The sequence below is a fragment of the Silene latifolia genome, chromosome Y (assembly GCF_048544455.1).
Source record: "Silene latifolia isolate original U9 population chromosome Y, ASM4854445v1, whole genome shotgun sequence".
Classification (NCBI taxonomy): Eukaryota; Viridiplantae; Streptophyta; class Magnoliopsida; order Caryophyllales; family Caryophyllaceae; genus Silene; species Silene latifolia.
In genome coordinates this window covers 174797211-174811392 of record NC_133538.1, presented here as the reverse complement: position 1 = coordinate 174811392, position 14182 = coordinate 174797211, and the positions used below count along the sequence as shown (strand labels likewise).

General features: G+C 35.9%; 3 protein-coding genes across 3 annotated transcripts; 1 reads left to right on the top strand and 2 right to left on the bottom strand.

The window, feature by feature from the left end:
- Nucleotides 1-1263: 1263 nt before the first annotated feature.
- Nucleotides 1264-3120, bottom strand: LOC141633980 (uncharacterized). The gene is made up of 6 exons (XM_074446321.1): nt 2678-3120; nt 2407-2581; nt 2178-2301; nt 1938-2081; nt 1658-1855; nt 1264-1576 (listed from the first exon to the last, which is right to left on the bottom strand). Coding segments are annotated over exons 2-6 (549 nt in total). The 5' UTR covers nt 2409-2581; nt 2678-3120; the 3' UTR covers nt 1264-1495.
- A 346-nt stretch (nt 3121-3466) lies between these two features.
- On the bottom strand, nt 3467-6199 carry LOC141633978 (uncharacterized). The gene is made up of 4 exons (XM_074446319.1): nt 6058-6199; nt 5929-5975; nt 4052-5165; nt 3467-3973 (listed from the first exon to the last, which is right to left on the bottom strand). The coding sequence occupies exons 2-4, from the start codon at nt 5967-5969 to the stop codon at nt 3650-3652; spliced, it is 1479 nt and encodes a 492-aa protein (XP_074302420.1). The 5' UTR covers nt 5970-5975; nt 6058-6199; the 3' UTR covers nt 3467-3649.
- Nucleotides 6108-12112, top strand: LOC141633979 (protein RETARDED ROOT GROWTH-LIKE-like). Its single transcript, XM_074446320.1, has 7 exons — nt 6108-6574; nt 6675-6786; nt 8566-8725; nt 9530-9678; nt 9897-10048; nt 11423-11537; nt 11671-12112. The coding sequence occupies exons 1-7, from the start codon at nt 6318-6320 to the stop codon at nt 11803-11805; spliced, it is 1080 nt and encodes a 359-aa protein (XP_074302421.1). The 5' UTR covers nt 6108-6317; the 3' UTR covers nt 11806-12112.
- Nucleotides 12113-14182: the final 2070 nt, after the last annotated feature.

Below are 14182 nucleotides of genomic sequence, written 5' to 3'. Positions count from 1 at the left end.
TCTATATATTGTACATGTCGGATGTATTCACAAGTTGGTATACTTTGTAGCCACAACTTGCGTATCATGAATTTACATTGTTTGGGGGATATTCCGAAGCAATACATTCTTAAAAGATGGACAAAGGAAGCAATATCAACAACATCCAGTAACATGCATAGCCACTTGCCGCGCAAGGACAATATTTCAACTTACGTGTGGAGAACTCAAATGACAAGGAAGTTCAACGAACTTATTTCTGCCTCACATTGTAATAGCCGGAGTAGAAAATATTTGGAAGAAGCATATCAGAAAACAAAACAACTTATAGATGATGAAATAGGTTGTATCATAAGTGAAGAATGTGATCCTAAGCACGGTGATGAAGGTAATGTTGTGAGCATCCAAAATCCTGTGAAGTCGAGAAAGCCAGTTCATAAAAATAAAAGGCGGAAATCGACGGTTGAGAAAATAAACAACATTGTGAGAGGACGAAAAGCTAAGAGTTTTCGAGTTGCTAACCATACAAAAAACATTGCAGAAGCTTCAGTTCAGGTAAATTTTCATTGTTTGCGAGTGCAGTTGTTATACGACTATGTGAATGTTTTACTTACCATTGTGAATATGAATTAATTTCATTGTGAATATGCTATTTATCCGTTATGGTACCATAATATAATTCTGAATCGTGTTTTGTTGGTGATTTTGTAGAGTGATGTCAACAACGTTGTTGGGGATGGTTATCTTGTACATCCACCTAATGGCGGTCCTCTATTGATACCAATTCCAATAAATGGTCAATATCTAAGGGTGACATTGATGAATACTCCTACGGAGTCTTACGTCCAAACCGCATGTCCAATTGGACATCGATTCAACCGCTTTACCCAAGTTCCAAATACGGCCTCAACATCCAAGAGTTGTACGACCCCTTAACATGAATACTTCTACAGCAGCAATAGAGTTTAAATCCTTAGGAAGTTTTACATCTAGAATTCTATGTAGCATATATTCTCTGTTTTTCCATTGTCGTATTGAGTTTACACGTCGTTTTCGTTGATGTGCACACTTTTGTATTTTCTTGAGTTAGACATAGTAATTTTCATGAATATGAAGTTTGCATACTCATCTTATTGAAGAAAATCTATCAATTTTCTGAAATGTTCAACAATATTTATGTCTACTCTCGTGCAGTTGGGATTTTGTCATATTCACTCTAACATGGAACATATTCATAGGTGCGATATTGTCTTAGGGCAAATTCGTTCAACATCTTGTTAAGTAACCATGAAAACAAAGATTGTCATTAAACTAATTCCATTCATACATTACAAATTAGATAGCCATGGAAAAACACTGTTCCAAAAAATACGAATAACATTTAAGTTGCTTTTGTCCTCGACATTTTGGCCGTTTTAACAATAAAAAACCAAGAACCACCAGCATTGACTTCATTTGTCTTCTCATCCATATTCAGATACGAGGAGTAGCATGATGTAAAGCAATGCTCTTCTCTTCAATCATCATCCTCCTTATTTGCTTTACTTAGAATTATTGATGCACAATACCTACTTCGTAGATTCTTCAATATACGATCCTTCATTCCATAAATTCATTCAATATTAGGTAAAAAATTATTAAAAACAAAAAAACTATAAAGTAAGTACTATAAACTCACAATATTATTCTTAAATCCACTTTCCCAATTCTCGGTGTACCCAAAGTATGTTTCCATGTGCCGCATAACATATACACCGCAATCATCATTTTTTTGTGAATTTTTCCAAGGCATATTTATCACGTGCATCCCGAAATCATTAGTATCAGCAGCCCTTGCATCTTTTGTCTCGGCCTTGAAAGATACAAATGAATCCCTCTATGAAACACGAACATGTTAAACGTAAAATGGAATATAAGTTATATAAAATAATGTCACTTTAACGGAAACAAATGCTTACGATTGTTTCAGCTGTGTTGCCATATTGTTTTCTCATGTCAACTCCATCTGGAAGTTCTTGATCGTCTAAGATATGGATAGCATGCTTCTTGAAATGAATACAAAGAACATAATAATGGCCAGAATCATGTATAACAAAGAAAACCTACAAAAAAAAGACGACATAAACCATATTCATAGCTGCGAATAAACATATTCACAAGAAAGATAATATGTATTCATCAACAGAATTAAAACACACCATATCCATTTTCAGTATGTCTGGTTCTTCACTAGCCTCGAGCTCACTCCTAACGGCTTTATAAAACGCGTCAACATTACATCCTTTTTTACCTTTCGAAATTGCCACGTTTTTCCAGTAAGACCTGGCAACCAACAAATGCCAACATGTAGAAACAAGATTCATTCAAAACGTATAATATCACTGAAGGAATGATATTAAATAAAAACAATTAATTACGATATCTTACATGACATGTAGAAGAGAAGAAGAACCGTTTGGGTGAACTTTGTGAGCATTTCTTTTCCTCCAAATTTAGTAAGCGGCACCACACACTCAAAATAGAATTGCAAACATGTTCACCTCCTACCAATGAATATAGACCTTTTCTTGTACAAGATAAATAATTATCACTGTACATCTCCCTTCAAAATCGAAAATGACAATAAATATTAGTCGTCTGATCTGGATAACCTTATAAACTCAATACTAGGCGCAAGTCAATTTTTGCGAAAACTTACTCATTTTCATCACCATTGTGAATAACATAATTCACAACACTCCTTTGCAAACTACTCAAATCCTTTTGTGGGTCTACACGTCGTAAGCAATATGGTGACCGCAATGCAGATGCAAGGGTTTTTTGCTGCCTAGACCGAAGAACCATTTGCATTTTAGATTCAGTTTTATTGATGCAAGAATCAGCTTCAGGTTCAATGTATGTGCACGAATTAGTTTCCAGTTGTTCATCACCAACTTCATTATTTTGTTCACCAGAATCTTCATTGTTTAGGTCACTACTGATTCCCAAGCTGAAACTAGGCATCATAGGGTCAACCACCCTATCGGTCTTTTTCTTCCTTCCGAGCCTTTCAATAACTTGAAAGACTTCCATAAATTCATCTGATTCAAATATTTCATCGTCTTCATTGTTAAGCCGTAGATGATCATCATTTGTACCCTCCCCACTTACTTGACCTGATTTCTCTTTTGGAGAATGAGAATTGTCATCACCCATATGAACGACAAGTTCGGGTATTTGTTTCAAAAACTTACTGATGGGAAAGAACTTTGACGCCTTGTTCATCACTTCATTCCACTCTAGAAGACTTGTAGATAATTTTTTGTTTACAGCCAACACACTTTCAATGTACACCTACATAGTAAAGAAAGAATCAGTTACTGAAACTTACATATTCATATTGCAGAAATAATATTCATAAAGGACTACCATATTCATAATATAGAATTAACATATTCATAATTATTAATTCACAATAATCATTTGATAGACTATCATATTTCGTCAATTGAACTGATTGAACTGTCATATTCAATCAATTAATCAAACACTTTCATAGTTTTGAAATAACATATCGCTAGTACATATGATCAACACATTCAGAGAATCAACGGATATACTATCTACTTTAAAATATAAAACAAGTGTTACCTTCTTCTCCTCATGTATTTGTGATGAACTCGTCCCCTGGTCACCTTCCCTCACGTTCACCAACATCAGTACTTCGGGGTATTGCATCAATATCTACACTTGGGCCACCTTCTCTCTGGTTATAAAGTCTTGGCAGGTTCATCAGAATTTGTTTCAGTCTAATAAAGTCTTGTTGAGGAACATACCCTAACTGGTATAACTTATTCAAATTCATAGGAGGCACCACGCAACCTTGTCCATAACCACCTGCTCTTAACTCGTTATTCTTCCTTTCCGTGACCTTCTTATCATCCCAACCCAACAAAATCGGGAATTTTCTTTCGACGGTGCTGCTTTCAAACTCAACTCTATCTAAATAGAGTAACTACAAAATTCAGAAAATATAAGATCAATACAAAAAAAAAATTACATTAATATGTAAATTTATTGACAACCAACTTACCGTAACTACGATGAGAGGTCCATGAAGAATCGATGGATTCTTTCTAAATTCTTTTCTGACTTTAACCAACGCTCGTATCACATATTCACACCAATTAAAGTTGCAGATTTGTGATGGTTCTAAAAGCGCCATTAGTAGCTTGTAGTTACAATGTCTTGCTTGGTCTCCATAAAGTAGATTAGAGCAAGTATATATAACAAAATCGACTTTGAAGTTGTCACCATGGCCATGAGTTAAAATTTTGTCGGGCATCGTAGTGGTAACAGGAGCAGTCACACCTTTTCTTACACCCCAACGTTTCTTCCAATTTATGATTGCTTCTTCGACAACCTCGTCATTACCTCTATCTTTAGCTTCCTCGACATATTTTGGACCACATGATAATTTAAGTGCTAGATAAACATCAACTTCGGTAATGCGAAATGACGAATTAGGCGCCAATGTTAATGTTAAAGAATAAGGATTAATGTTTCGCACTAACCAAATTCCCAGATCCCCACAAATTTGTGTAATATCCAATTCTAGAAGACACCCAAAACCAATTTCATTTACAGCTTCTCTCTGCTCAGGACTCAATCTTTTCATAAAATTCTGAAACTTAGCTATGCAAACTCTTGTTCTAAGAGACTTAGGAAACACATTTACCTCACTAGAGCCTATTTCCATCGGAATTCCTCGTTTTCCACGACTTTTATTACGCCTGGCCGGAGTTTTGTTGCTGGGTGCAATTTCTTTTGAAGCTGCATCTTCATTCCCATCAACCCCATCGCCCACCTCCTCACCTTTACTCTCATCAACGCCATCGTCCTCCTCCTCACCTTCACTCTCATAAACGCTATCGCCATCCTCCCCACTTTCACTCTTACCTTCCTCCTCATCATTACTACTATCGCCTTCACCATCACAATCTTCGTCCCCATTTTCATCTTCCTCTTCATCTTCATATTCATCTTCTGACATATTTTCTATAGTCAAGCTTGTATCAACTTCATCATCTCCTAATAAATCTTCGGTGTTATTAGGTTTCTTATGCAAAATCGGATCTTCACCTGTTTTGCTTCGAACATTTTTAGCTCTACATTCTTCATCACTATCGTTGTTTCTGGTACCAACACTGCATCAAAAATCATAAAACAATTACACATATTCACGCCATAAAGTTGTTGTATTCACAAGCCTATTGATCTCATATTCAAACTATCTAACTGTCATATTAATAGAACAAATAGACATATTCACAATATGCAGTTGTAGTATTCACTTGCAAATTGTTCTCATATTTGCAAATGTCCAAGATTCAGCCCATATGTGCTTCATATTCATACTACATAACAATCCCAGCCATAGTCGCATAATATGTATGTCATATTCATGATAAAGAACTATCATAGTCACACAACCTAATCGCCTAATTCACAATGCGTTCATGACACATTCACACCTGATATCATTCACATTTACAGTTTGTGCGATATTCAAAACTTATAGTTGACACATTCACGCCATAGAACTATCATTGTCACATAGCTTTGCTGATCTAATTGACATTATTCGCTCAATATATCATTCATATTCACAGTTGTTCCATATTCACAACAAGAATGTGTCATATTCACAACAAGAATGATACTTTATTCACATAAGGTTGCACACATATTCACACCATTTTTATTCAAATCAGCATGTTCTTTGATATTCAAAATTTATACGGGACATATTCACCATACTTTTAATAATTCATACAACTGATTGACATCTCCCTTCAAGCCATTTTCGTGTCATATTCATATATTCACTTATTCACAATTTATAGCTATATACTCAACGAATATTCACAGTTTGTACGTCTACAAGATAATTATTGTCGAAAAACTCACCGTTTTAATCCTCCGCGGCTTTTAATTTTAGGATAACCCATAATCACCTATTATAACAAATTAACAATCAATGATGACCGAAAAACAAAAATATAATTGCAATTACTAATCAATATTGAGAGAACATACCTGATTAGACGATTAAATGAGATTAATAGTGTATATTTTGTTGGGTTTTTGTGAATATAATGCAACGATTGAAATTGGGGAAAAAATTAGGGTAGAGGTTTTAAGCAACTGTTTTTGGAAAGGAAGGAGAAAAATGGGGAGTGGTTTTTGGATAGTTCCAAATTTGACGGTTGACTTTGTTATTTTTTTTTTTTTTTTAAATGTATAAAGAGTACGTAGTACTATACTCCTGGGAATATAGTCCAAGGATTGGTTTGTGAATGGCGAAACTATGGGGATTAGCAAGGTGTTCTCTGAAACCACACTTGACATCAATCGTCGTTTGTACCATCAAACCCTCAATTCTCCATTTCTCAGTCTCCCACACACGACTCTTCTCCAACTCCGCCGTCACCTCCTTAACCCTTCGCTCTTTCTCTTCCGCTTTCGCCTCAACAAATACGTTTGTTCATCCCACTGATGCCGATTCATCTCCTCGTCCTTATATTCCTGTTCGCGCCTTCTTCATATCCACCAGGTGACTATGCTGCTGTTGCCGGATTCAATGTTTTACGAATAGGAAATCAAATTGAAACTAATGTTGGTTTCTTGTTTTTGTATTGTATTTGTTCCTCTAGTGTGGACTTGAAGAGTTTGGTGGATCAAAACAGGACAAATTTTATACCACCCTCATCTAGGATGACCAACTATGTCGTCCTCAAATTCGGCAATCTTAAGCCTGTACCAAATGTGAGTTTATGACCTCTTCCCCATTTTGGTCTGCTATTATTCCTGATTTCAAATGCCCCAACGTGAATGCGTTGAAATTGTTACTTCACAACAAACCAAGTGCATCCACTTAATAATGACCTCTTATTTTGTCCATCATCGTCATTACTCGTCTTTCTAGTTGTGTGATTAATTAGGTTGTCTTGACTCAATACTCTTGTACCAAGAGGATATCATACTCTGCTGGCCATTGAAAAAAGCTTCTGGATGATGTCATAGAAGGAATAAAAATGATAGGAAAGTCAACAGTGTGGGATAGTGATAGAAGATTGTAGATAATCCGACAATAAAAGCTTATAAAATACCGATTGCTAATCTTTGATTAGGGTATGACCCTATCTCTATGAGGGTTATTCAGCCCTTTTAAATCCAAGTTAACTGGTGACTACTCGTAATTTTTGTTATTCAAAAGATATGTTTTGTTCTTATCTATTTCTGCCCTGTCGAAAACTTATTCATAGTGTTCCTTTTAAAATAGGAGAAGTTATATGAATGGAGTTTTTTTTTTTCCTATTCTCCAAGTTGTTGGCTTGTTGCATACTCTTATCCGGGTTTTTCTGCTGTCCCTTGGTTTACTGGATTGCAATTCTTTTATTTTTTTTTTATTTTATTATTGTATTTGCTGGACACACTCGTCTATGTGAATCACTAATAAAACATGCTGATGGTTTTAATGGTGACACTGACTTGTGAGGGGAGTTCAATGGGGTTATCCTTACATATGATAATGATGATACTTTGATGGTGATGCTTATACTTGGTGAATTTAATTTTTTCCAGATAGGATGCACATATTGTTGTATTTGTTCCAAGAGTTTGCAAACCAATGATATTTTGTTCATGCTTTAAACCTTCTGTGGACATATCTACACCTTCTATTAAATGTTTCCAGCTGACTTGGTGGAAGGATTTGTAGTTTCACTTCTGTCTTACGATGTGATGCAGCTTTACTCCTGTTACCTATTCTGATATTGACACAGATTAGTCAACAATGATGCTGTGAAATAAATTGTCAGTAATTTACTTAAGCTGTGTTTTGCTAGAACAAAGTTTTCAATAATTTACCCCAAGAATAGAGGAATTAGACTGGCATAATCCCTAGATAACGGGTTTTAAAAGTGTGAAATTTATTAGTTCTCCAATGATGGCTAAAACTAGATATTTATACTAACTAACAACTAGAATTAATCAGGGAAACAAATAAATAGCTGTCGGAACAAACCGCTTAAGAAAAGGGAAATAAATAAGGCATACCCGTGCCTCTATTGTGCCTGATGTTGAACACGATGCACGACTATGCCTCTCTCGTTCCTTGCTCGTGCCTTAGCTCTTAGCCTATGACTTTTGTCTTCTTGGTCCCTGAGCCTTGCACTAGAGTTCCTTTCGTGTGAATTAACCCACATCAAGTTCCGAGCTCCTTGACCTCCACGGTGACTTAGGAATGCGTCTTCGATTTGCCCTGATTTGCATTTCATTCCATTTAGTTGTAGAATCAAGAACATCAACACAAATCATCAAAACCACCATATTAGCTTGATTATTCTTCCAAGTACGAAATTCGGGAATTACTCGATAATGTACTTAGAACATCACCGAAACCACATTAAATTGTTTAAAACGACACTCTTAAGAATAAACACACCAAATCATAACATAGGAAATAAGAAACTAAGCGTGAAAAGAAGGATTAACCGAAGTCTTTTTTTGCTCACTATCTTGACTAGTGTATTCTCATTTCAGGGCTTGGGTGCTACCTTAAGTGGAAGCGACTGTGGCTACATGGTTGTTTTCCAATACGGTTCAATAGTCTTGTTCAATGTTCGTGATAATGAAGTTGATGGCTACATGAAAATAGTGGAGAAACATGCATCTTGCTTGCTTCCCGAAATGAGAAAGGATGGTGAGATTCTAATTTTTAATGTCATGTCTAATTGGTCTGAAGTTGTATGTTGTTGTGCCTTTTGGCCTTTAGATGCTTGCCTTGACTAGATTTCTATCATTCTCATTTCTTCCCTAATCTTTATTTTCTTGTATTTTTTTGTACTTGAGGTTCCCTCTTAACTTGCCTTAGGATAGAACCTTTGAGACGTCGGGGTAATGTTGCAGTATTAGTTTTTTCCCTTGAAGTTTGCGGATGAGGTTCTGATCATTATTGTTTGGTAGTTTGAAATTTCGAAGTTAAGATGGATCTTGAAAGTTTTGAGCGGGACTTTCTAGTCCAGATTTTACCTATTATACTTACGACAGTGCGTTTTCTTTTCATCTGGAAAAACTACTTATGGGATCCTAGGCAGGATGTTGATTTATAAGGAAGATCCAAATCCAAATTACACATTTCTGTTGCTTCTTACTCTTTTTGCAGTCTGTCATCAGAAAACTTAGCATCATGTTGGTATGTCTGTCATCAAAATACTTTTGGGATCCTAGGCAGGATGTTGGTATGTCTGCGTAGTTGTGCCAACTTCCAACTTCATGCTATAAATTTATTTTTGAACATCAGTTTGAGGATATCATTTTTGGGCAAGAACATATTACTACGTGCTGATGGTTGCCATTCAAAATTAGTCAGACACAACCTTGTGACTGTTATGAGCCTCCTCTTAGGGATGTAATTGACTTTTCCATTTCTTCATATTTATGTCTGGTAATCCTTTGTCTATTATTCGCCTATGCCATTGCTGATTGCTTCTCCTTTTCTTTGTAGAATTCGAAGTAAGAGAGCAGCCAACTTCAAGTACATGGATGCAAGCTGGCCTTGATCACATAATACTACAGTACTTGGACACTGATGGCATTCGTACGATTGGTAGCGTGCTTGGTCAAAGTATCGCTCTTGATTATTATGTCCGTCAGGTTGGTCATCCTAATCTATTATTTACTGTTGGCGCAGGAGAGGTAGTTTTACTCATTTTTTGTATTTCTACAATATGGTGACAGTTCTACACTTACATGTGACAATTTATGTTGCCCAACTTCATATCATTTTGGTACAAAGGTTTTTTCTTCAGAGGGGAGAAGGTAGTTTTTTTTGGTTGAATTAGCATTTTCTCAAATTAGTATTTTCCTTGTAGGTTGATGGAATGGTTGCAGAATTCACAGACATAAATCGTGCTATGGAGAAAACAGGGAATTTTAATATGAAGAGGAAGAAACTCTTCCAGTTGGTTGGAAAGGCAAATTCCAATCTGGCAGATGTGATTCTGAAGCTTGGCCTTTTCGAAAGGTTAAGTATGAGTTGTTTCATTCTTGCTTTTCATATAATTGACGCTACTTGATTTGGGTGTTCTCTTACTACTTTACTCCCAAGTGGTTAGGAGTCTATGTGCATAACTCTAAGCCATTTACTTCGACACGCCGTATCCTGACATTTTGCATGTCAAGCGATCGACTCAAGCACGATACTTTTCTGAAATGACATTTAGGCACAGGTTTGACATTGTTTCAGGCCAAATGTGTTGATTAACCTTTTTTTTTTTTTTTTTTTTTTTTTTTTAGTTTTTACAAAAAAAAAAAAATGTCCGACACTCCCGACCTTCCCGTGTTCAACACTTGTAACCACATCTGATATTCTGATTGACATTATCGATATACATCTAAAATGCTGATGAATTCATCCACAATTTTCTTCATAGGCTGTAAGCCCTAGTTGTGTCTCACTTGTAAAGTTGTACTCCGTATATGTTTGAAAATTTTGCCTGAATTGAAGTTACTTCTGGTTTTTTGTAGAACTGCCTGGTCTAAGTAGAGACAGACTACATTTGTATACTATCTTCTCTATATAACGTCTTATTGGACTGCGTAATTGGTTGTTTAAGCAGATTCTGCTATCCTGGTTTTGCGTGATAATATTCTAGCATTAGATAATTTCCAACAGTGGATAAAGTGTCTTGTGATCTTTCTTCTGGTTCCATTTGCTTTTTCTTTACTTTCTCTTTTCTTTTCTATTCTTTTTTTTTCTTCCTCTCATTCACATGACTTCTAGCAAGTGTTTTTATTAGCAAACCCCAAATTGTTTTCGGACAAGTGCTATTTTGTTTCTTTGTTTGCCATCTTACAAAATTGGATGATTAGTTATGCTCTTCTGGATTAAATTTGCAAATCAAGGCTCTTAGTTCTTCCATAAATTGCGGCCACATAGATCTTTGGTGCATGAGAGAAGCACCAAGGTATATTCAGTAGGGATCTTTCAACACTTACAGAGAGATATACACTTTGTAATTTGTATAGCACTCGGACTACTAACTGCCAGCAAGTTACTGTGGTAATGTGCTTTTATGCGTATGTTATGGTGTCTCTGGTTGGCATGGAAGGCTTCTACGAAAACCCAAAAGAGACGGGATTGTGCAATTTTTTTTTGGGACGGGTCCATTATTTTATTATGTTTTCCTCACACGTAATGAGTGAGACGGTTTATAGGGGTCTAGCTCTATCCCTTTATTGACCACTGTTTCGAGTTTATGAGAAATTATTTGTTGCCAAAACGATTATCATCCAGATGATTTTGCTAAAGCTTTTACCCTCTCAATCTTAGTTAATTGCTTCTAGTTCTGTCACTCATGGTTCAAACTTCAAAGTACTCTGTTGTTGGCCATTTCAGGTCAGATATCGCTTGGAAGGATGCCAAATATGCCCAAATCTGGGAATACCTTCGAGATGAATTTGAATTGACTCAGAGATTTGCTAGTCTTGACTTCAAGTTGAAATTTGTTGAGGTACAGTTTTTTTTCCTTCCAATTTTTCTCAACTCCGTACCCAGTTATTGTCGAGTTACAACCTACTATTGTCTACAGCATAACATTCGCTTCCTCAACAAATTTATTTAGCAACGTTTTATCTCCTTGACAGCATAACATTCGCTTCCTACAAGAAATTCTACAGAACCGAAAGTCTGATTTTCTGGAATGGGTCATCATAATATTGATTGGTGCCGAAATTTGCATCTCTGTCTATGACATTGCTCATGGATCAGCAACTCTTTAGCTCCCCTGTTATTTCAAACTTAATATACAGGTGAAGTTTCTGCCGAAATCCTGCCAGAGTTCTTGATACAAATCAAGTTTACATTGCGATGTTAGGCTGTCAATCTCTGACTGTTTGTTATTCTTTCATTTTTGCTGATTGATCTCATTTTTCTGTAAATTATAGTAAGATATATTTCCCAACTTTTAGCTTGACAGGAGCAAAATGCTATTTTTGTCCTCCTCTCTTCTGTTCATCGCAAAATACGACATTGAGTCATGTAACTCGCTTTGACATGATTGTGCTATTGAGGTCAAGTTTGGCAAAAGCATTACTCGATAATCTTCCCTTCTAAATTACAAGTGCCCACGGAGCATATTTGGTTATAACTCTCGGTTCATTTCATTTCAAGCTAATAATTGAGTTTATTATACCCTATTGATCAAGTCCCACGCTTTGTAGCTTATTACAGTCGACTTGCTTTCCGTTGAATAGATTTAACTCCTTGAAAAACACGGTTCACACCAGAAATCTACGCATATACTTTCTTCAGTCAACTTCACTTTGCACCTTTGCTTTTTCATGTTTGTCAACGCGTGTTTTAACTCTTAAATATCTATAGCTATGTATTTTCAAAAATTATAAAAGTTAAGATATTTTAATGTACTCTCAGAGACGAATCAAACAAATTCCACATAAATAAATTTTCACTTATATATCGAGAAAAAATTTGAATTGAATGCTCACTTATAAATAGTGTACTATATTAATTAGAGAATTATGTTGTGAGACGGAAAATAAAATAAATAATGATAATGAGTCGGGATTTCGGGTATGGCATGTGTTGTGGCCGTAATAATAATAATAATAATGATAATAATAATGATGATAATAATAATAATGATAATTAATAATAATAATGATAATGAATGATAATGATAATGATACTACAACAATAATAATAATAATAATATTACCAAGGAAACTTCCTTCCACCTACCCTTACTAGTATATAAAGAGGACCTATTATACCATAAGATGTTATTCACATAAAACCTCACAAAATGAGAGAGAGAGAGAGAGAGAGAGAGAGAGAGAGAGAGAGAGAGAGAGAGAGAGAGAGAGAGAGAGAGAGAGAGAGAAGGAAAATGGAGCATTCATCTAATTTATCGCCTCAAGGTAAGATATCGTCTCACAATTTAATCCGTCTTTTAATATTTAATTCAAAGTATTATTTTGACAATCGTATGACTGACCTAACACCGTGACTGATACGTGCAATTTATATAGACTTTTTAGCCTCTTATTGCACGCATTTCTATGCCTTTTTGTTTCGCTTTGTATTGCAAAATGCCCCGAATTGGCTACTTTGGTTTGTTTTCTCTTAATTGCAGAAATGGACCCGAAAGTAGCGGAATCGACCCTTATTCGTCCCATTTAGCATGCATTGTAAGGAGACTGGAATTTTGGAGCAAGAGTCGTACCTCGGGATGCGTTAAGGGTGGTCAAATTAAGCAGTCATGACGAGTTTGAGGCTGATGCAATGGATTTCCACTCGATCGAGTGGAATTATGAGTCGATCGAGTGGTTCGGCAGGAATCAGAGGTCGATCGAGTAGTTCTTTTTGCTCGATCGAAATGTGCTTTATTGGAGTTACTCGATCGAGGGCCTGAAGTGTTCGATCGAGTAGATTTGCTGGAGAAGACCTCGATCGAGTAGTCTGAAAGTACTCGATCGAGGGGTTTGCTATGATACACGGGCTTTAGTAATCCGTGATAGATTTATTTTTGTTAATTATCGCTCCCCTATATAAGGGAGTCGTGATTAGGTTAATAAATATACTTCTACACTTCTAAAATTTTGCTTAATTACGTTCTTGCTCTCTTTTGACTGCTTAAACTTTTCTGCCTCTTTCCTTTCGGATTTGGATTGTAGTCATTCTTTTCCCTTTAATCTAAACTTTATTTTCTTTCATTAATTATTCCTTTACTCTTGTTTATGCTTATTTATCATCTCTTTGTTATGTCTATTGTTAGCATGCTTATTGTTGTTATTGTCGATTGCCCTAAGAACATGAGTAGCTAATTTCTTTATGTTAGGACTAGGGAATCCATGGTAGAATTGTGACGATGTAGTGAATAGACTAGACGATTTACATGTGAGAATCTGTCACCGTAGCAATATAACTGTAACATGTTTAGTCGAGTGCACGCTTCTAAATAACTTTAATCTGGTTAAATTCACCCCTGGATTGAAAGATTGGGGAGAACAGACCTGCTATGAACAGTAGACTACCTAATGAGGGCAAAAGTTAAGTTAGTAGTAGTCTAGGGTGGATAGCGGACCGAGAGGACCTTTCCATTGCCCTTCTCACTGTAGATTGTCTAGGCTATTTACG

Bases quoted from the DNA above. Each gene is read 5' to 3' on its own strand.
- LOC141633980 (XM_074446321.1), bottom strand. The intron at 2,082-2,177 runs GTGTGTTTTAAT...TTTTTTTTGTAG, and splicing joins ACATACTGAAAATGGATATG to GTTTTCTTTGTTATACATGA. The intron at 1,577-1,657 runs GTGAGTTTATAG...TATGGAATGAAG, and splicing joins GTGGATTTAAGAATAATATT to GATCGTATATTGAAGAATCT.
- LOC141633978 (XM_074446319.1), bottom strand. From the start codon at position 5,969: ATGGGTTATCCTAAAATTAAAAGCCGCGGAGGATTAAAACG. The intron at 5,166-5,928 runs GTGAGTTTTTCG...TTTTTGATGCAG, and splicing joins AGCCGCGGAGGATTAAAACG to TGTTGGTACCAGAAACAACG. The intron at 3,974-4,051 runs GTAAGTTGGTTG...TGAATTTTGTAG, and splicing joins GACCTCTCATCGTAGTTACG to TTACTCTATTTAGATAGAGT.
- LOC141633979 (XM_074446320.1), top strand. From the start codon at position 6,318: ATGGCGAAACTATGGGGATTAGCAAGGTGTTCTCTGAAACCACACTTG. The intron at 6,787-8,565 runs GTGAGTTTATGA...TTCTCATTTCAG, and splicing joins ATCTTAAGCCTGTACCAAAT to GGCTTGGGTGCTACCTTAAG. The intron at 11,538-11,670 runs GTACAGTTTTTT...TCTCCTTGACAG, and splicing joins TCAAGTTGAAATTTGTTGAG to CATAACATTCGCTTCCTACA.